General features: G+C 45.5%; 1 protein-coding gene and 1 pseudogene across 1 annotated transcript; both read right to left on the bottom strand.

Moving 5' to 3' along the window:
* Window positions 1-8,613: 8,613 nt before the first annotated feature.
* Window positions 8,614-9,555, bottom strand: ORNANAV1R3228 (vomeronasal 1 receptor ornAnaV1R3228). The gene has a single exon (NM_001253620.1). It carries the CDS (start codon window positions 9,553-9,555, stop codon window positions 8,614-8,616), a length of 942 nt encoding a protein of 313 aa, NP_001240549.1.
* On the bottom strand, window positions 21,851-22,791 carry ORNANAV1R-PS3602 (vomeronasal 1 receptor ornAnaV1R-ps3602 pseudogene; annotated as a pseudogene).

The following is a 23,332-nucleotide window of genomic DNA, read 5'->3' as shown; positions in this document are numbered from 1 at the left end:
CCACTACCCTACTAGTATCTGCTATGACAGGGAGAGTCCAGCAGAGGCAAACCCATTCTATTCCTAGCTTGGGCTAGTGGCTAGTGAGAGGAAAGCAATCTGTTACAAGTCAAAACTCACCCGTGCTGGGCAGCAGCTGCACCAGCAATAATGGAGGACAGAAACTCTAGTGTACTGCAGGTACACTATGCAGTAGTGTATAGAAGAAGGCTATGGTAAACCACTTCCATATTTTTAACAAAAAACCTCTATGGATACATCTCCCAGAATTGCAGATGGAGAGTGGGATGTTCTGGGAAGGGTGCATCTGTGGAGTCATTATGGGTCCAGACGACTCCACAACATGACATTATATGCAGATCATTGTGCTTGGTACTGCTTGGAAGAGTAAAGTGAGTTTACAATTAAAACCCAAACATTAAAATGTCTATTAAGAGTTAATTTTGGAATAATTTATTTGGGAGAAGGGTGCAGCGGAACATGGTGGGGTGCTTAATTGCCCAGCCCTACAAAGAAAAATGAATGGCAAAGAAAAATTCCAGATTTCTGTTTTAAAGCAAATTGTGTTTTCTTCTGAAGGCACTCAGGAAAGTTTTAGGACTTGGATTCCTAGGATTTAGGCATTTACAGAAGGGCCATTTTGTGATAGGGAGTATGATCTGAAAAGAATTGTCTCAGATTTTATCAATTGTGTCTGAGTAGCTTATTCTACTGGGTGTTCATCTGCTTGGCAATCGTTTGGTTAGGATTGAAACTTCCTAGGATTTTACAGGACATCACTGATGCAATGGGACACTCTGCCTCTGATCACTGGAGATGCCTTAAGGCTGAGTTGGGATATGAAGGCATCAGGATAAGGGGAGTGCTCTGGTAGATCACCTGGTCCAGGAAAAGCAGGCAGGGACATCATCTGAAGAAAGATGAGGACTTTCTAACTACAGGGACATTAATTGTTCTTATTTCACCCCGAACTGGTATGAGTCATTGGATGCCATTTTCTATCTATTAATAATCATAATTAATAATTATGATATTTGTTAAGCACTTAATATGTGCCAGGCACTATTCTATGCACTGAAATAGATACAAACTCATGAGGTTGTCCCACGTGGGGCTCACAGTCTTAATACCTGTTTTACAGATGAGGTAACAGAGGCACAGAGAAGTTAAGTGACTTGCCCAAGGTCACAAAGAGGACAAGGTGGTAGAGTCAGGATTAGAATCCACATCCTCTAACTCCCAAGCCCGGGCTCTTGCCAATAAAGTACACTTTACTGACTTTTGAGGAGAGAGAGAACTGATCTCAGAAAAGTTTCTGTCTCATCGTGTCCTCAATCAGGAGATCCCAGGACATACCAGGAAAACAAGCCATACAGACTTCTATTTCATAAAGAAACATGATTAAACAGTGAAGCAGCATGGCTCAGTGGAAAGAGCACGGGCTTTGGAGTCAGAGTTCATGGGTTCGAATCCCGGCTCGGCTACTTGTCAGCTGTGTGACTTGGGGCAAGTCACTTAACTTCTCTGTGCCTCAGTTACCTCATCTGTAAAATGGGGATTAAGACTGTGAGCCCCACGTGGGACAACCTGATTCCCCTGTGTCTACCCCAGCACTTAGAACAGTGCTCGGCACATAGTAAGCGCTTAACAAATACCAACAAAAAAAGAATTTTGTCAAAGCTTAAAGATGGTTCAATTAGTAAGTAAAATCATAAGTATCAATCTAGACTGAATAAAGTTATGTAGGAAAATTGACTGCTCCAATACAAGATCAAAGAACAAAAAGAGAGTTCGATCACTAAGTAAATCCTGTCTTTGAGTTAGTCATGTAGTTCCTGGTACAGTTTGGGAGTGAATAGAAGTATGTTTTCCTCAAATTGTTAAAAGGATAAAAAGAATACTTACATTCAAGAGTGGGCCTGCCTACCACATGGCAATATTAATGTGTCAAATCAGCCTTTTAGCAGTTGAAGTGTCACCCGTCATCAGGACGAACCTTTCAGCGAATCTGGAAATGAAACCAGCGGGCTAGAAGATGATGAACAGAGGTGGGATGACCAGGCTGTGGTAAAACCAGATTGCCAACTATTTGTTAAAGTTAAATTAACCCAATTTGAGTTCAATGAAAAGTAGAGAGGAGGTCTTTTTAAGGGAGATGGCATCATTGCCCTAGAAAGTTATAATATGCAGGAGCAAGTTTACAGAAGGAATCAGAATCATTTGAAACTGATACTCACTGAGGATTCAACAGAAGAAGTAGACAAGGAGGAACTGGAAGGAACTGGACTCCAGGAAAATTAGTGAAGATATCCCATGCCTGCTGGAGCCCAGGGAAAAGAGGGGAGAAGGAAAGAGGGAGAAGTGAGGTAAGATAAAATAGCAGCCTGAATGGCTGTTTGAATCTATTCAAAGCCCAAATGTGATTTTTAAGAACATAAAGAATTATATCATCCTTATAGAGATTTGGGAATAGTTTAGTCCAGTGAACTGTTGAGGCACTAGATTGTTTCTGGTGGGAGGTGAAATGAGACTTTAATTGTCTTGCCAGAATCGTAGGGATATATTTATGTGTGTGCTTGTGTATGTTGGTGTCATTTGTGTGTGTATGTGTGTGTGTGTGTGTGTTTGTGTGTGTTGGTGAAACCATTTCTGTGTTAGAGTGTTTGGGGGACAGAGTTTGCCTTTGAATCAGCCGTTAAGAGAGAAGAGAGAAAGTCAGCAGTAACCTTTTCATTTCAGTAAAAGACCCAGTCTAGTGGCCCTAAAACAGATCCTGTTCCCCTTCCCAGCTTATGGCCAGACCCAGCGGAGGTGTCCCTGCCGCTCTGGGACCAGCAGAGGGATGGGGAGAAGTGAGAAAGTGTTTGTCTCAACCACAAATTGGAGAGACCTACTGAAAATCCAGGAGGCACGGCTGTCCTGGGAACAGGGCTGTCTCTCTGCTGAGAGGTCCCCAAATCTGGGATGGAGAAGCCTGTGCCGGACATGCAGCTGGGAGGTGGGAAAATGATGGAGAAAGTGACTCAGGATACAATCAGAAACAGGCAGCTCTCTCAGTACAGTCAATCTCGTAGAGGGTAGATGGACCAAGGAAGGATGGGAAATCTGCCCTGGTCTGGCCAGGGTGCCCAGGCAGTATCATTGTCAGGATCTGGGGGAACGGCCACTTCTCATAGTCATGCTTCCTACTGATTTTGTTGACTAGCCTGGTCCAGGTCTACATGACCCCTTTGGCTCACGAAACTAGATGGAGAAAGTCACTGTGCTGCCATTTGATTCCAGAACTGAGCTTCTCTCAGCCCAGTGTGCTGGCCAGGTGTGTGTTTATAGAGAAGGGTTTCAGGTGCTCATCTCCCTCCAGGCCAGTGATTTTCTTTTTACTAGCAGGATGCTGGCACTGTCAGGAATGAGCAGGAGAGGGCAAGTCCCCAGTTTTCAGAAACCACCTTTGTCAGTGCATCATAGCAATCAGTCAGATTTAGCTGGGCCACAACTCTTCTGGCTTTCTGAACCAAATCATAATGATAATGAACATCATAATGATAACAGTAATATAAGTAATGATAATTATTGTGACATCTGTTAAGCTCTTTCTAAGTGTCATGCACTGCATAAAGTGCTGGGGTAGATACAAGATCAGACACAGCCCATAACCCTCGTGGGGTTCGCATTCTAAGTAGGAGGGAAGATAGCTATTGAATCCTCACTTTACAGATGTGGAAATGGAGGCATATAGAAGTTAAGTTTCTTGCTCAACGTCACACAGCAGGAAAATGTCATGGGCAGGATTAGAACCTGGGGCTTCTGACTCCCAGGCCTGGTCTCTTTCCACTAGGCAACTCAGCTTTACATATAGTAAGCATTAAGCAAGTCCCACTGATGGGTCGATTAACTGAGTGTGGAACTTGCGATGAGTTAGCACAGCAGAACTAAGACACTGATTCCCTATTTCCTCATCACGCAGATATACATGTCTAATATACTGACCTTAATAATGCACTCACTGATTTACACTTACCTATAAATATCTCAAAGGGACAGAGCTATGTGAACAGATATATAGAAACATACATGTAACAGTATATCCCTTTTGAAGAGAGATACATGTATAGGTGTTCGGGGGTGTATGGTGATTTCAAAAGAGAGAATATATTTCTGTCTCTTCGAGAGCTAATGAGGTAGAACAGCATGAAGTAATACACTTCCAGCCAAACTGAAGATCCACAGAAGGGTAGCCGAGTCCAAACTTCCCCATGGTCATGGTGCATGGTCCTTCCATAAGTAACTCATCTGAGTCCTTGAGCAGTTCTGTTGGTATAATGTCTGAACCATACTCACCATTAACATCGGGAAGCAGTGTGGCCTAGTGGAAAGATCCCAGGCCTGAGAATAGAGGTCCTGGGTTCTAATCATGGCCCTACCACTTGTCTGCTGAGTGACTTTGAGCAAGTCACTTAACCTCTCTGTACCTCAGCTTCCTCAGCTGTAAAATAGGGGTTAGAGTTGTAAGCCTCATGGGTTCTGTGGACTCTATCCAGCTGGATGATCTTATATCTATCGCGCAGCTTAGTACAGTGTCTGCCACATAGAACACGCCTAACAAACACTATTCTTAGGGGGAAATAAGTGATCACAAACACCAAAGCCATCTAGCTATGATATCTTCATTCATTCATTCATTCATATTTACTGAATGCTTACTGTACGCAGAGCACTATGCTAAGCACGGGATGTACAATTCGGCAACAGATAGAGACAATCCCTGCACAACAGGGGACTCATAGTCTAAGAGGGGGAGACAAAGAGAAAAACAAAGCAAGAAGACAGGCAACAATACCATCAAAATAGACAGATAGAATCATAGATATATACATATCATTGATCAAATAGAGTAAAAAATAATATATGCAATATATGTGCTGTGGAGAGGGGAAGGGGATAAAGGGAGGGGAGGAGGGGCAGATGGAAAGGGGGGGCTTAATCTGGGAAGGCCTCCTGGAGGAGGTGAGCTCTCAGTAGGGCTTTGAGGAGAGGAAGAGAGGTAATTTGGCATATGAGAGAAGGGAGGGCATTCCTGGTCAGTGGTAGATTTGGACCAGGGGTCGACGGCAGGACAGGTGAGAACAAGGTCCATTGAGTTAGTGGTGGCAGATGAGCAGAGTGTATGGGGTGGGCTATAGGAGGAGAGAAGGGAGATGAAGTAGGAGGGGCAAGGGGATGGAGAGGTTTGAAACCAAGAGTGAGGTGTTTTTGCTTCATGTGAAGGTTGACAGGCAACCACTGGAGGTTTTTGAGGAGGGGAGTGAGCGTTTCTGTGGAAAGATAATCCGGGCAGAGGAATGAAGTATAGATTGAAGCAGGCAGAGACAAGTGGATGGAAGATCAGAAAGGATGCTGACACAGCAATCCAAGTGGGGTATGATGTGATATTGTACCAACAAGGTAGCGGTTTTGATGGAGATGAAAGGGCAGATATTGGTGATGTTGTGGAGGTGAGACCAGCTGGTTTTGCTGACAGATTGGTTGTGTGGGGAGAATAAGGGAGCGGAGTCAAAGATGACACCAAGGTTGCGGGTTCGTGGTACGGGAAGGATGGTAGTGCCGTCCACAGTGACAGGAAACTCATGGAGAGGACAGGGTTTGGGAGGGAAGAGAAGGAGCTCAGTCTTGGACATGCTGAGCTCAGTCTTAGACATTCTGAGTTCATTCTAGCCCTCCGAGATCACTGGGGTAGCTCTCCCCACAGTCATCATGTATTGGGTCTGTGAGGACCTAATTTTCTCTCCTCTGTATAACAGAGTCAGCTGAGTTTCCATCTCTCCTGTATTTTCTTCATTTAATTTGTCTTGCTCAGCAAAGGCAAGACATGGCTGTTCTGAGCGCTTGGGAGAGTCCGGTACAATAAGGTTGGTAGACACATTCCCCGCCCATAAGGAGCTCACATTCTAGAGGGTATTTTTTGGTGTCTACTGCCTGTCCACTTTCCCATCCCTGTCCCAGTCACATGTCTTTACCTTGTTGATTCCCTCTCTCACTAGGTTAAACACAGCGACGATAGCGAGGGAAGTACACAAATACAAGAATTTCTCTCATTCCCCCCACACATCCAATCTGTTACCAAGACCTGCCTGTCTCACCTTTACAATATCACCAACTTCCGCCTTCCTCTCCACCCAAATGGCTATCTTACTGGTACAGACTCTCCTAATATCCCGGCTGGATTATTGTGTCAGCCTTCTCTCTGATCTCCCTTCCTCCTGTCTCTCCCCGCTCCAGTCTATTCTTCATTCCGCTGCCCGGCTCATCTTCCTGCAGAAACGCTCTGAGCATATCACTCCCCTTCTTAAAAACCTCCAGTGGTTGCCTATCAACCTCCGCACGAAACAAAAACTTCTCACTCTAGGCTACAAGGCTCTCCATCACCTTGCCCCCTCCTACCTCTCCTCCATTCTCTCTTTCTACTGCACACCTCGCACGCTCCGCTCCTCTACCGCCCACCTCCTCACCACACCCCGTTCTCGCCTATCCCACCGTCGACCCCTGGGCCACGTCCTGCTACTGTCCTGGAATGCCCTCCCTCCTCACCTCCGCCAAACTAACTCTCTTCCCCTCTTCATAGCCCTACTGAGAGCTCACCTCCTCCAAGAGGCCTTCCCAGACTGAGCTTCCCCTTTTCCTTCTGCTCCCTCTGCTACCCCTCTACCCCCCTCTTCACCTCCCCACAGCTAAACCCACTTTTCCCTTCCTTTCCCTCTGCTCCTCCCCCTCTCCCTTCCCCTCCCTTCAGCACTGTGCTCATCAGCTCATTTTTTTGTAAATCTGGTGATTCCATGGGCCTCAAGTCCATGGGCCTCAACTGGTCTCTTAAATAATAGTAATGATGGTAATAACAATGATGATGACAGTGTTTGTCGAGTGCTACCTATGTACATTAATTAATTCATCCATTCATTCAGTCGGTCATATTTATTGAGCGCTTACTGTGTGCAGAGCACTGTCCTAAGCTCTTGGAAAATACAATCCAGCAACAAATGGAGACAATCCCTGCCCACACCGGGCTTACAGTCTAGAAGGGGGGAGACAGGCATCAAAACAAGTAAACAGGCATCAGTGGCATCAATAAGAATAAATAGAATTACAGATACATACACATCATTAATATAAACAGAATTATAAATATGTACATATATACACAAGTGCTGCATGGCGGGGAGGGAGGTAGAGCAGAGGGAATGAGTCAGGGTGATGAGAAGTGGAGGGGGAGCAGAGGAAAAGGAGGGCTTAGTCTGGGAAGGCCTCCTGAAGGAGGCTAGCCTTCAGAAGGGTTTTGAAGCAACGAAGTATGCTAGTTTGGTGGGTTTGAGGAGGGAGGACATTCAAGGCCAGGGTTCGGATGTAAGACAGGGGTTGATGACGGGACAGGGTAGAAGGAGGTCCAGTGAGGAGGTTAGAAGCACCAGAGGAGTGGAATGTGTGGGCTGGGTGGAGAAGGAGAGAAGGAAGGTGAGGTAGGAGGGGAAAGGGGGATGGAGAGCTTTGAAGCCAAGAGTGAGTAGTTTTTGCTTCATAGGAAAGTTTATAGGCAACCCCTGGAGATTTTTGAGAAGGGGTTGACATGCCCCAAACGTTTCTGTAGCAAGATAATCTGGGAGGCAGAAAGAAGTATAGACTGAAGAGGGCAAAGAAAAGAGGATGGGAGATCAGAAAGGATGCTGATGCTGTAATGTAGTCAGGATAGCATGAGCGATTGTACTGAGGTGGTAGCGGTTTGGAGGAGAAGAAAGGGTGGATCTTGGCGATGTTATGAAGGTGAGACTGGCAGGTTTTGGTGACTCGATATGTGGGGTGAATGAGAGAGCAGAGTCAAGGGTGACACTGAGGTTGTGGGTTTGTGGTACGGGAAAGATGGTAGAGCCATTCACAGTGACGGGAAAGTCAGGGACAGGACAGGGTTTGGGAGGGAAGATAAGGAGCCCAGTCTTGTACATGTCGAGTTTTGGGTGGCAGGAGGACATCCAGGTGGAGGTGTCCTGAAGGCCGGAGGAGATGCAAACCTGGAGGGAGGGAGAGAGAGCTCTTCTAAGTGGTGGGGCAGATACAAATTGATTATGTCGGGCACAGTGCCTACTCCAGAAAGGACTCATAGTCTAGTAGGAGGGAAAAAAGGTATGGAATCCCCATTTTACAGTTGAGGGAATGTAGCTACGATGAAGTGAAAGACTTGTCCAAGATCACACAGCACATAAGTGGCAGAACTGGGTTTAGCATCGAGACTTATGAATCGCAGATCTGTTCTCTTTCCACTAGGCTTCTCTGCTTCCCCACATCAAGAGAGACAGAGGGCAGATCCCGTGAATTTTCCAGAGAGATCCAGCATAGCTTTGTGGGAGTTGCTAAAGCCACTAGAGGGATCTTGGCCATGAGACGGGGAAATGTTCCAGAAGAGGGATGTCTGGACAGATTCTCGGTGCCGTAACCCCTCACCTGGCCCCCACCAGTGAAGCCCTGATTTTCTGCAGGGATTGGATCTAGGAATATCCTTTGTTTACTGGTGATATTGTTCCCCCAAGATCTCATTGCTTGTGAAACAGGATCTCCATTTGGATTTCCATGTCAAAGAGGGCTGGCAGATAGCATTGTGGTCTGAGGGGATTTGAGGGTTCTAGTCCCCAGAAAATCAGCTAGGAACTTAATGACCCTTCTGTTACAGGTGAGCAACACAAAGGGGCTGATAGTGGCATATCCGCAGGCCACAAACATGTTAGCATTAAAGAGGACAACATTATTCTTCATGGATGTCCCTAGAAACATGGAAAAGACAAAGTCTCCACAGTAGAAGACTACAAAGCAACTCACCAGCAGCACAATGGTCTGGGTGGCTCGTCTCTCAGGCGAGGTTTTGGGGGCTTGGCTGGTACTGTGAACATGCTGAAGCTGGTGCCTGTGTCGGTGCAGGAGAAGGACCATGTACCCACTGCAGCAGCTCATGAGCCCCAAGGACAGGATGTCACGAAGAGCCATGAAGGTGAGAATCAGCCTTTGGAGGAGTGTGTTTATAGGCACCAAATAACAGTTGGCATCCATGTTGGTTGTACTGGAAGAGGCAAACATTTGGAACAGAAGATTGGTGCTTATCAGCGAGTTGGGAATCCACAAGATGGCTAAGACCGGGTGAATGGCATTTGGGATCTGAACCTTGAGCTGGAACAGAAAGGAGGTGCTAGGACTGATGGTGATGGCCTGGACCGCGCTCAGGAGGAAGGTGGTGCAGATGGAGAGGGCCCATGTGATGCGGTAGAGATAGGCAAAGAGCTTACACTCAGCATCATTCCGGACAAGCTGCAGCCCCAGCATCCCTGCTGCTGTGACGATCCACCTTGTAAGAAGCATCACGGTGTGGACCAGGGCCAGGTGGATGATGGTCAGGTCTGTGGGCTTCGGTTTGGAACCCAGGAGGAATGAAGTGAGGTAGAGTGTGACGAGGAGAGAGTTCCCCAGGATACCTACTCCTGTCTGGGAGAGGTAACAGACTCCCTGAGACACATCAATGTCCATCGCTTCCCGATACAAATTTCTGCAGGACCACTGGAGAAGTCTGGATGGACCAGAGACATGAGAATTAATTTCTGGGGATGAAAAGAAAACTTGCAAAGGGTCCAAAATGAATTAAGTCAGTCAGATTGGTAGGGAATGGTAAAGTTTCCACAATCCATTTTGATCAACCCGTGGTTTGAAATGCCATTTGAAATTCTCAGCATACTATGCCCATTTCTTACCTGACAAGCAACAGACTGAATGGTCAATTCAAAGAATCCCAGCACATGAGTAGGACTCAGTTACCCTTAACCAGCACTTAGAACACTGCTCTGCAAGTAGTAAGTGCTCAATCAATACCATGAATTGATTGATTGGTTAACACATGTCATGTTGTCTTTCTTCCAGCGGACAATAGTTTTTTATGGGCCTAAACTTGATGGCAACCCCTCAACCATTTACAGTTAGAGAAAGGACTGAGCAATCCTGAAGGGAAAGGTGATAGGTGAATGCTTTTCCACATTGGGGTCCGGAGGTTAGGGTCCCTGAGGAGGAGGCTTCCATCCCTGGGGTGTCCTCCTGGGACTCGGGAAATCAAGAGAGGGTAGACATGCAACCTGGGATTTCTGAAGAGGCTGAAGGGCAAGGGTCAGAGAGAACGAAACCTACAGGAAAATAGGGTCCTGGGGAAGGGAAATGTATGAATGGAAAGGTCATGGCATTATTATAGAGGAATCATTTCACATTAACTAATTCGTTGGTTAAAGATCCTGTCGATTCAAGTGTTACAAATCCAGTAACATTCTAACATTTCTGTGTAGCTGGGGTAGAGAGTCAGTGAGTCCCTGGGTGTTCGAGGGCCAAATTTGCCTAGGACTCCAAGGGAGGCGGGTGAAGAGACAGGAGGGCGACTGACAGGATTGTGAATGATCCCACTGCAGTTCGGGGGCTTATATGAAATTCGAATTCTGTCCCGTTCCTGGATGGGAAACAACAAAGGGCCTTAGGATGCAGCTGACATAACTGGAGGTCTGACCCCTCCTAAAGTGACTCTAGGGCCCTTTTCATCCAGGGGAAGAGCTGAGGAGATCAGAGTGACCACACAAAGATGAAAGTGTGATTCACTTGTTTTCAAGACACAGTGTAGTGAGTAATTTTAAGATGGATCATGAGTCTGATAATATGACCAAATATAAGGAATTTGTCATGGAATGTGATTTCCTTCTTCTTCTTTAGTATGCGGAAAACCCTCGGCGAATGACTTAGCCCAAATGTGGTCAAAATAATCAACTGACAGGGCATTTGGAAATCAAAAGATTCATTTGAAGAACAGTGCTGAATGGCAGCTGGAGCCAAGGGCCAGAAGTATTTGGAACCCAAACCCCAAAGTGATCAACCTGATCTCTGGGGTGCACCATCTTGGAGATCACTACCCATCACTCTCAACCATGGCTCACACAGGCCCCTGGTCCAGTTGGGAAATAATCATACGCTGGCAACAGCTTGACTGAACCATGATCACTGGAGACATCCCTGCTCCTATATCTATATCGTTCATGAACTTTCCCCCACAGTATTTTGCATATAATAAGCATTAATTGAATACTGCTGCTGAGAGTGAATTTTGACTGTGAAATAATAATAATGATAATGTTGGTATTTGTTAAGTGCTTACTATGTGCCGAGCACTGTTCTAAGCGCTGGGGTAGATACAGGGTAATCAGGTTGCCCCACGTGAGGCTCATAATCTTAATCCCCATTTTACAGATGAGGTAACTGAGGCACAGAGAAGTGAAGTGACTCGCCCACAGTCACACAGCTGACAAGTGGCAGAGCTGGGAGTCAAACTCATGACCTCTGACTCCGAAGCCCAGGCTCTTTCCACTGAACCATGCTGCTGAAAGAGTTCGTGTGTATATTATAGCATACTGCTTCTGCCTATGTGAAGACCAAATCAGTGTGGAAAGAAACCCACCTTATCATTCAATCATTCAATAGTATTTATTGAGCGATTACTGTTTCCTTGAAGGACTGGAGAAGAGACAAGAGAGACCAAATGAGAGATAAGGGAGAGATAACCTAAGAAGACAGATTGAGGGGACACAACTAGAGAAAACCAGATAAGGCTGCTACCTTGATGGAGTAACCTGAGGACAGGGAGAAGTGATGGGGTATAGTGCCGAACTGTTTCCTGGGACAGGCAGCCGGCTGGGCTACTCCATTTGGCATTAAAGTCCTGCTTGCTGGAACCATGGATTCCTTTTCCCATTCTGCGGGAAGGTCCACTGGAGATTTGGGCTCAAATCATGGTTCTGTGAGCACGATCCTGAAACGTAAGACCCAGATCCTGATTTGATCACCTGGAGAGGATGGGCAAGACCACAGGCTGATAACCAGTTCTGCTGGCCTGGGTCTTCAGAAGTGAGTTTATTGTCAAACATATTTGAAATTGGGGTGGGCCCTTCAAGGACCCAAGGCACCCCAGGAGGACAGACAAAATGTCAATTTTGGACCTAAAGGGACTCCAAAAGGAGGTCCAACAGTGGTCATCTTGTGGCCTGCCGGGGGGACTTACTTTGTAGAGGAACATTGCTCTCCAGGTAATAAGGTCAGCAAGGACAAAAAGGGGCCATTCTATTTCAAGCAGTACTGGAAGAGATAAGGGTTCTCTTGGAGAAAAAGAGGGCCATTTGCATCAACCTAGTTCTCCCCTAAATTTCTGGCCTTTCATTTTCAGTCTATTTCACTTTTTCTCTACCTCCCACCCATTACTGTGGGTTTCCCTCAAGGTTCAGTTCTGGGTCCTCTTCTATTCTCCAACTACACCCATCCCCTTGGAGAACTCATTTGCTCCCATGGCTTCAACTATCAACTCTATTCAGACGAGAATCAAATCTCCATCTCCGGTCACCATCTCTCTCCCTCGCTACAGTCTCGCATCTCTATCTGCCTTCAAGATATTTCTACTTGAATGTCCTCCCATGACCTCACACTCAACATGCCAAAACAGACCTCCTCATCTTCCCACCCAAGCCCTGTCCTCCTCCTGATTTTCCCATCACCACAGACAGCACCACCACCATTCGTGTCTCACAAGTCCGTAACTTGGGCCTTATCCTTGACTCCTCCTTCTCATTTAACCCACATATTCAATCCACCACAATGTTCTGTCAGTTCCACCTTCACGACACCGCTAAAATCTACCCTTTCCTCTCCACCCAAACTGTCACTATGTTCCTACAACCGCTTATCCTATCCTGCCTTGAATAGTGCATCAGTCTCTTTGCCGACCACCCGGCCTCATGTATCACCCCTACCCACTCCATACTTCACTCTGCTGAACAGATCATTTTTCTGCAAAAAGGGTCAGGACGTTTCCCCACTCCTCCACATCAAGCAGAAACTCCTCACCATTGGCTTTGAAGCACTCAATCATCTAGAACCCTCCTACTGCACCTTGCTACCTCCTAGTACAACACAGCCCAGGCACTTCCCTCCTCTAATGCTACTTTCTCACTGTACCTCAGTCTTGTCTATCTTGCCGCAGACTTTTCCCCCACATCCTTTCTCTGGTCTAGAACCCCTTCCATCCTAAAATCCAACAGACAATTACTTTCCCCCCCTTCAATTCCTTTTTGAAGGAACATCTCCAAGAGGCCTTCCCTAGCTAAGTCCTCCTTTCCTCTTATTCCTCTCCCTTCTAGATGCCCTGAATTGCTCCCTTCATTCATCCCCCCTCCAACACCCACAGTACTCAAAAAGGTATATGTCATTTATGTGTTTATATTGATGTCTGTCTCTGGCTCTTGACACTAAGCTCACTGTAGGCAGGGAATGTGTCTGGGATAGTGTTCTATTGTTGTCTCCCAAGTGGTTAGTGTAGTGTTCTGCACACACTTTATGCTCAGTAAATATTACTGACTGACATCACAACCTTAATGGAAGAGGATAGAGCCTCCAAGAGGTTAAGGAGACCAATCAGGCAGTCATGAGGCAATTGACCATGGCTTTGGAACTGATGTCACCACAGTTACAGGAAAAGACAAAGGAAAGAAGGGACCAATGAAAGGCATAGAGACGTAGTTCTGAGGCCTCTAAAAGACCTTAGCTCAAGTAGGGGACATGAAGTCCTGGAATCTGTCCCCTGGCATCCACAGAAAAATAGGGGACATTGTACCCAGAGCCGCTGAGGGGATAGAACGATCCCATGTCTGTGAAGGGTATGGTGATTGCCCCAACCTAGGGAGGGACCATAAGGAGAGAAGCATGGTGTCCAAGGGGAAGAAGCCAAGGTTTGGGACTCTGAGGACCTATGTTCTAATCCCAGCGCCACCCCTTATTGGCTGTGTGACCCTTGGAAAGTGACTTCAATTTTCTGTGCCCCAGTTATGTCATGTTTATAACTGAGTTTGACACCGTGAGGCCCACAAGGGACTTGGACTGTGTCCCACCTGACTACCTTGTACCTATTCCAGAACCTACTACAGTGTCGGGCCCACATTAAGCACTTAAATAACATTATCAAATTAACCTGGGCCAAAACTAAACTGCCAGGGAGTTTCTTTGTGGACACGTGGACACGGACCCTTGATTTCCCAGCAGTCCACAGACCTCTGGACCCTGGGGCAGCATTCACACTCTCGCACTAGACTTTTGCATCCTCCTCTCCCCAGTGCTTAATACAGTTCCCTGCACTAATTAAGCATTCAATAAATACCCCTGATGGATGGAGCGTTTGGCTTTACCATTCGTTCGAGGAGGCAACCTGAAGGGTAGCACAAGCAGGAAATAAAAGTGAACCTAAGGAATTTGTGTGAGGTGTAGGGCAGCCTACTCTGTAAGATACATTTACCTTAAAAAGACATATTGATCGGTGGGTTTGCTAGAAGTAAGGAGACATCTTGAGTGGGAGTGGAATAATGGGAGGAAATCTGGGGAGTTGGATTAATTTAGAAATCCAACCAATTAAGGAATTAAAGAGGACATTTGCACTGTGGAGTAGTGACAAGCAGAGAAATGGGATGACGTAAAGGTGTGATAGAGTGCAGGAGAAAGATGAAGTTGAACAAGAGTTCAGACATTATTTACATGAAGAATGCACCTTCTCTTTTAGACCTCATAATCAATTAAATCAATCTATCAATGGTATTGATGAGTCTATATTATATGCAGCCCCTCTCTTGATTAGAATAGCAGTGTGGCTTAGGGGAAAGAGCACGGGCTTGGAAATCAGAGGACATGGGTTCTGATCCCGGCTCTGCCGCTTGTCTGCTGTTTCACCTTGGTCAAGTCACTTAACTTCTCTGCCTCAGTTATCTCATCTGTAAAATGAGCAATAGGACTGTGATCCCCAAGCGGGATAACCTCATTATCTTGAGCTACTGCATAGTTAGAACAGTGCTCAGCACATAGTAAGAGCTTAACAAATGCCATCATTATTATTATCACACCTGCAGAATTTCCAGTACTCTGCCAGTATCTGCTATGGGAAGGAGAGTCAAGCAGAGGCAAACCCTTCCTATTCCTAGCTTGGGCAGTGGTTTACGAGTGGAAGGCAGTCTGTTACAAGTCAAAATTTACCCGGGCTGGTCAGCAGCTGCATGAGAGAGATTCGAGGGCAGAAACTCTAGTGTACCACGGGTAAGAAGGCTATGCTAAACCAGTTCTATATTTTTACCAAGAAACCTCTATGGATACACCTACCAGCATGGCCGATGGAGAGAGGCATGTCTGTAGAGTCGCTATGGGTCCAGAGGACTCGACAACTTGCGACAACATTATATGCAGATCACTGCATTTGGAACTGCTTGGAAGAGTACTGTGAGATTACAAGTAAAAGCCTATACATGAACATGTCTCTTTAGAGTTAATTTTTGATTGATTTATTTGGTAGAAGGGTGCAGCATAACATGGTGGGGTGCTTAATTGCCAAGCACTACAAAGAAAAAAATGAATGGCAAAGAAAAATTGTGGATTTCTGTTTTAATGCCAATAGTGTTTTCTTCTGAAGGGACTCAGGAAAGTTTTAGTATTCGGGTTCTTAGGATTTAGGCATTTGCAAGAAGGGTCATTTTGTGATAGAGAGTATGATCAGAAGAGAATTGTTTCAGATTTTACCTATTGTGTCTGAGTAGCTGACTCTACTGGGTGTTCATCTGCATAGTATCGTTTGGTTTTAGGATTTTGTAGGACATCACTGATGCAATGGGACACTCTGCCTCTGATCACTGGAGATGCCTTAAGCCTGAGCTGGGATATGAAAGCATCAAGATAAGGGGTGTCCTCTGGCAGATAGCCTGGTCCAGGAAAAACAGGCAGGGACATCATCTGAAGAAAGACAGGGACATCCCAACCATAAGGACATTAATCATTATTATTTCGCCCCAAACTGTCATCAATCACTGGATGCCATTTTCTATCTAGTAATAATAATAATTAATGATTACGGTGTTTGTTAACCACTCACTATGTGCCAAGCACTATTTTATGTGCCGAAGTAGATACAAGCTCATTAGGTTGTCCCAAGTGGGGCTCACAGTTTTAATACCTATTTTACAGATAAGATAACCCAGGCCCAGAGAGGTTAAGTGGCTTGCCCAAGGTCCCACAGCAGGAAAGATGGCGGAGCCAGGATTGAAATCTATATCCTCTGACTCCCGAGCCTGGACTCTTTCCATTAAAGCACACTGTACTGACTTAAGAGTAGAGAGAAAACTGATTTCAGAAAGGTTTCTGTCTCATCATTTCCTCAATCACGAGATCCCAGGACATACCAGGAAAACAAGCCATACAGACTTCCATTTCATATAAGAAACACGATTTAAAGAGCAATTTGTGAAAGCTTAAAGATGGTCCAAGTAGTAAGTAAAATCATAAGCATCAATCTCAACAGAATAAAGTTCAATAGCAAAGCAGGACGGCACCAATACAAGATCAAAGAACAAAAAGAGAGTTTGGTGACCAAGTAAATCCTGTCTTGGAATTAGTCATTTAGTGACTGGTACAGTTGGGAAGAGAATACAAGTATGTTTTCCATAAAATTATTACAAGGATTAAAAGAATACTCACATCCAAGATTGATTCTGCCCACCACATGGCAATATTAATTTTTGAAATCAGTCTTTAAGCAGTTGACGTGTCACCAGTAGTCAGGATGAGCCATTCAGCATATCTGGAAATGAAATCAGAGGTTCTAGAAGATGATGAACAGAAGCGGGATGACCAGGCTGTGGCAAGAGCAGATTGCCAACAATTTGTTAAAGTTAAATTAACCTAATTTGAGTTGAATGAAAAGTAGAGAGGAGGTCTTTTTTAGGGAGATGGCATCATGCCCCTAGGAAGTTCTAATATGCAGGAGCAGATCTATGGAAGGAATCAGAATCATTTAAATCTAATACTAATGAGGATTCCACAGAAGATGTAGGCAACGAGGACTTGGAAGGAACTGGATTCAAGGAAAATTAGTGAAGACATCCCACGCCTGCTGGAGCCCAGGGTAAAGAGGGGGGAAGGAAAGAGGAAGAAGTGTATTAAGATAAACCGGTATCCTGAATAATTGCTTGAATCTATTCAAAGCCTAAATGCAAGTGTTAAGAACATAAAGAATTAAATCATTCTTATAGAGATTTGGGAATAATTTAGTCCAATGAACTGTTGAGGAACTAGATTGGTTCTGGTGGGAGGTAAAATGGGACTGTAATTGTCTTGCCAGGGTTCTAGGGTTATGTTTGTGTTTGTGCGTGTGTGTGTGTTTATGTTGGTATCATTTGTGTGTGTGTGTGTGTGTGTGTACTGGTGAATTCATGTCTGTTTTAGAGTGTTTGGGAGACAGAGTTTGTCTTTGAATCCGGGGTCGAGAGGGAAGAGAGAAAGTCAGCAGTAACCTCTTAATTTCAGGAAAAGACCCAGTCTAGTGGCCCTAAAACCCATCCTGTTCCCCTGCCCAGCTTCTGGCAAGCCCCAGCAGAGGTGGCCCTTCAGCTCTGGGACCAGCAGAGGGATGAGGAGAAGTGAGAGAGTGTTTGTCTGAACCTCAAATAGAAGAGACTTTCTGAAAATCTGGGGGGCATAGGTGCCCTGGGAAAAGGGCATTCTCTCTGCTGAGAGGTCACCAAATCTGGGAGGGAGAGGCCTGTACTGGACATACAGCTATGAGGCAGGAAAATGATGGAGAAAGTGACTGAGGATACAGTCAGAAGCAGGCAGCTCTCTCAGTACAGCTAGCCCATCTACTAGAGGGTAGAAGGACCAAGGAAGAATGGGAAATCTGCCTTGGTCTAGTGAGGGCGCTGTGGTAATGTCATTGTGCGGGTGTGGGGGAAAGGCCACTTCTGACAGTCCTGATTTTGTTGATCAGCCCTGTCTGGCCCACGTCTACATGACCCCTTTGGCTCACAAAAGAAGACGATCTCCTGTCCTTTCCCAACCATAGAGTCAGGAAGAAGGAGAAACTCACCGTGCTGACATTTGATTCCAGAACCGTGCTTCTCTCAGCCCAGTGTGGTGACCAGGTGGATGTTTATAGGGAAGGATTTCATGTGCTCATCTCCCTCCAGGCCAGTAATTTTCTTTTCACTAGCAGGATCCTGACACTGTCAAGCATGAGCAGGAGATGGGGAGTCCCCAGTGTCCAATAACCACCTGTGTCAGTGCATCATAGAAATCAGTCAGATTCAGCCGCCCCACAACTCTTCTGGCTTTCTGAACCAAATCATAATAATAACGAACATCGTAATTAAAACAGTCATATAAGTAATGATAATTACCTTGACATCTGTTATGCTCTTTCTAAGTGCAGGCACTGCATTAGTGATGGGGCAGATAGGAGATCAGACACAGCGAATAACCCTCATGGGGCTTGCATTCTAAGTAGGAGGGAAGACAGCTATTGAATCCTCATTTCACAGATGTGGAAAATGAGGCATATAGGAGTTAAGTGATTTGCCCAAGGTAACACAGAAGGAAAATGGCAGGACCAGGATTAGAATCCAGTTCCTTTGACTCCCACATCTGGGATCTTTCCACTAGGCAACTCTGCTTTACATATATTAAGCATTCAGTAAGTTCCACTGATGGGTTGATAAACTGTGTATGAAACTTGCAATCAGTTAGCACAGCAGATCTGAGACACTGATTCTCTATTTCCTCACCACACAGTTATACATGCGGACTATGCAGAAATTATTTACGCATTCATTGATTTACACTTACCTATAAATATCTCAAAGGGATAGAGATATGTGAACATGTACATAAGCATATGTAACAGTATATCCCTACTGAAGAGAGATACATGCATTTGTGTGTGTGGGAGGTTATGGAGATTTAAAACGAGAGAGAATATATTCCTATTCAATCGAGAGATAATGAGATACAGCAGCATGAAGTAATGAACTTCCAGCTAAACTGAAGATCCACAGAAGGGTAGCTGAGTCCAACCTTCCCTATGATCGTAGGACATGGTCCTTCCATAAGCGACTCACCGGACTCTTGAGCAGTTCTGTTAGTATAATGTCTGAACCATACTCAGCATCAGTATCGGGAAGCAGTATTGCCTAGTGGAAAGACCCCAGGCCTGGGAATAGAGGTCCTTGGTTCTAATCATAGCCCTACCACTTGTTGGCTTAGTGACCTTGGGCAAGTCACTTAATTTATCTTTACCTCATCTTTCTCAGCTGTAAAATAGGGGTTAGAGCTGTAAGCCCCGTGGGTTACATGGACTCTGTCCAGCTGGATGTTTTTATATCTACCCCACTGCTTAGTACAGTGCCTGGCACGTAGAAAGCACTTAACAAATGCTATTTTTTTGTGGCAATAAGTAATCACAAACACCAAAGCCATCCAACTAAAATATTTTTATTCATTCATTCATTCATTCCATCGTATTTATTGAGTGCTTACTGTGTGGAGAACACAGTACTAAGCACTTGGAATGTACAATTCGGCAACAGATAGAGACATTCCTTGCCCAGCAAGGGCTCACAGTCTAAAACGGCGAGACAGATAGCAAAATCAAACCAGTAGTCAGGCACCAATACCATAAAAATAGATAGAATCATAGATCTATACATATTAATAAAATAGAGTGATAAATAAAATGTACAAATATACATGAGTGCTGTGTGGAGGAGAAAGGAATAGAATAGAGGAAGGAGGGGGAATGGGGAGGGGAGGAGGGGCAGATGGATAGGGAGGGCTCAGTCTGGAAAGGCCTCCTGGAAGAGGTGAACTCTCAGTAGGGCTTTGAATAGGATAAGAGAGTTAATTTGGCCGATGTGAGAAGTGAGGGCATTCCAGGCCAGTATAGGACGTGGGCCAGGGGTCGATGGCGGGATGGGTGAGAACGAGGCCCAGTGAGGAGGTTAGCAGCGGCAGATGAGCAGAGTGTACAGGATGGGCTGTAGGAGGAGAGAAGGGAGATGAGGTAGCAGGGGGCAAGTGGATGGAGAGCTTTGAAGCCAAGAGTTTTTGCTTCATGGGAAGGTTGATAGGCAACCACTGGAGATTTTTGAGGAGGGGGGTAACAAGCCTAGAACGTTTCTGTAGAAAGATAATCCAGGCAGAAGAGTGTAGTATCTATTGAAGTGGGGAGACAGGAGTTTGGGAGGTCAGAAAGGATGCTGATGCAGTAATGTGGTCAGGATAGGATGGGCGATTGTATTAATGTGGTAGAGGTTTGGATGGAGCGGAAAGGGCAGCTCTTGGCGATTTTATGAAGGTAAGACTGGCAGGTTTTGGTGACTGATTGGAGATGTCGGTTGAATGACAGAGCAGAGTCAAGGATGACACCGAGGTTGCGGGCTTGTGAGACGGGAAGGATGGTATTGGCGTCCACAGTGACGGGAAAGTCAGGGAGAAGTCAGGGTTTGGGAGGGAAGATAAGGAGCTCAGTCTTAGACATGCTGTGTTCATTCCAGCACTCCAAGATCACTAGGCTGGCTTTCCCCACAGTCATCATGAATTGGGTCTGTGGGGAACTAATTTTCTCTCCTCTTTATAACAGAGTGAGCTGAGATTCCATCTGCCCTGTATTTTCTTCATTTAACTTGTCTTGCCCAGCAAAATCATGGCATGGCTGTTTTGAGCACTTGGGAGAGTGCAATACAATAAGGTTAGTAGGCATAATCCCTGCTCACAGTCTAGAGGGTATTTTTTGGTGTCTACTGCTTGTCGATCTGCCTGTCCTGTCCCAGTCACATGTCTTTACCTTGATCATTCTCTTGCTCACTAGGTTAAAAACCATGGAAGTAGCGAGAGAAGTACAAAAATACAAGAATTACTCAGGTCACACAGACATCTTTTATGCCTGTTAAATTCTTGGTTGAAAGGCTATTCCCATTTAACTTAATGGGGAAAAGGACTATAAAATGGGGGTGAGCTTCCTATTCTCTCTATCTCTTAGACTGGGATTGCCATGTGCGACAGAGACTGTGTCAGATGTGATTATCTTGTATTTACTTCAGTATTTAACATAGTACTGGGCTATATTGAGTGCTACACCCCCAGTCAGGTTCTGTCTGGTCCCGTATTGTCAGCCCCTTTTACTTGCCTTCTTTGGTATTGAGTTCCATTGATGAGGTTAGCATTGAGGCACTTTACCACATAGGCCATGCCAAGTCACCATGCTGCCCAGCATCCTCCTTCCCCCACCTCCTCCTGGTGACATGGGGCCTCCATGTGGAACTGATGTGGCTATGAGGCACCTGCAAGTTGCTGCAATTGTTTCTCCTCAATCCCCCTATTCTCTCCACCTCCTCCATAGTAAGCACTTAACAATTGCTACAGTTTTTTTTAATTTTTATTATTATCTTTGGTATCTGGTTGTTCTGCAGTAATCCAGTCTGAATTCAAAATCAGTGAAACAATCAATCGTTTGAATTGATTGAGAGTTTCTTATGTGCAGAGCACTGTACTAAACTCTTTGGAGAGTATGAAACAAAAGAGTTGATAAACACGTTCCCTGCCCACGATGAGCTTACAGTGTACAGGGGGAGAACAACAGTCACTAATATAAATATATAAATTCCAGATATGTACATAAGTGCCATGTTTTGAGGGAGGGGTCAAAAAAAGTAAATCTAAATTCAATGGGTGATGCAGAAGAAAGTGGGTGAAGAAGAAAGGAGAGTTTAGACAGGGAAGGCCTCTTGGAGGAGATGGGCCTTTAATAAAGCTTTGAAGATGGAGAGAGTAACTATCTGTCAGATCAAAAAGGGAGGGCTTTCCAGGCCAGTGTCAGGACACGATGGAGAGATTGGCAGAGAGATAGATGAGATCTAGGAAGAGTTCACTGCTTGACTCCACTTGGATTTCCATATCAAAGAGGGCTGGCAGATAGCACTGTGGTCTGCGAGGATTTGAGGGTTCTATTTCCCAGAAAATATGCTAGGAACTTAATGACCCTTCTGTCACAGGTGAGCAGCACGAAGGGGCTGATAGTGGCATTTCCACTGGCCACAAACATAGCTGCATTCAGGAGGGCAGCATTACTCTTCAGGGATGTCCCTAGAAACAGGGAAAAGACAAGGTCTCCACAGTAGAAGACTAGAAAGCAGCTCACCAGCAGCACAATGGTCTGGGAGGCTCATTTCTCTGGTGAGGTTTTGGGGGTTTGGCTGGGGCTGTGAAGATGCTGGACCTGATGCCCGTGTTGATGCAGAAGAAGGACCATGCACCCACTGCAGCAGCTCATGAGCCCCAGGAAGAGGATGTCGCGAAGAGCCATAAAGGTGAGAATCAGCCCCTGGAGGAGTGTATTTATAGGCACCAAATAACAGTTGGTATTCGTGTTGGTTGTATGGGAAGAGGCGAACATTTGGAACAGAAGACTGGTGCTTATCAGCGAGTTGGGAATCCACAAGATGGCTAAGACCGGTCGGATGGTATTTGGGATCTGAACCTTGAGCTGGAACAGATAGGAGGTGCTAGGACTGATGGTGATGGTCTGGACCACGCTCAGGAGGGAGATGGTGCCCATGGAGAGGGCCCGTGTGGTGTGGCAGACATAGGCGAAGAGCTTACCCTCAGCATCATTCTGGACGAGCTGCAGCCCCAAATCCCTGTTGCCATGATGATCCACCTTGTAAGAACCATCACGGTGTGGACCAGGGACAGGTGGATGATGGTGTGGTCTGTGGGCTTCAGTTTGGAACGCAGGAGGAATGAAGTAAGGTAGAGTGTGATGAGGAGAGTTTTCTCCAGGATACCTACTCCTATCTGGGAGAGGAAACTGACTCCCTGAGCCACATCAACAGTCATCGCTTCGGAAACAAATTTCTATGGGACTACTGGAGAAATCAGGATGGAGCAGGGACATGCAAATTAGTGCCTGGAGATAAAAATAAAATTTGCAAAGGATCCAAAATGAAGTGAGTATGTCAGTCAGATTGGTAGGGAATGGTCAGGTTTCCACAATCCATTTTGATCAACCCAGGTTTCATACACTTTTGAACTTCCCCGCATATTATGTCCACTGCTTACCTGACAGATATAGACTGAACGGTCAATTCAAAGAATTCCAGCACATGAGTAGAACACAATGACCCTTAACAAGCATTTAGAAGAGTCCTCTGGACATAGTATATGCTCAACCAATATCATTAATTGACTGACTGATTAACACACGTGATGTTGTCTGTCGCAGCAGACAGTAGTTTTCTATGGGCCTGAACTCTATAGCAACTCTTCACCTATTTACATTTAGAGAAAGGACTGAGCACTCTTGAGGGGAGGGGTGATAGGTGAATGCTTTTCCACGTTGTGGTCCGGAGGTTAGGATCCCTGAGGAGTGAGGTTCCCA

The sequence above is a fragment of the Ornithorhynchus anatinus genome, chromosome 8, assembly GCF_004115215.2.
Source record: "Ornithorhynchus anatinus isolate Pmale09 chromosome 8, mOrnAna1.pri.v4, whole genome shotgun sequence".
In the NCBI taxonomy this organism is placed as follows: domain Eukaryota; kingdom Metazoa; phylum Chordata; class Mammalia; order Monotremata; family Ornithorhynchidae; genus Ornithorhynchus; species Ornithorhynchus anatinus.
Note: the sequence above shows the minus strand (reverse complement) of the source record. Positions and strands in the feature narration are given on the sequence as shown.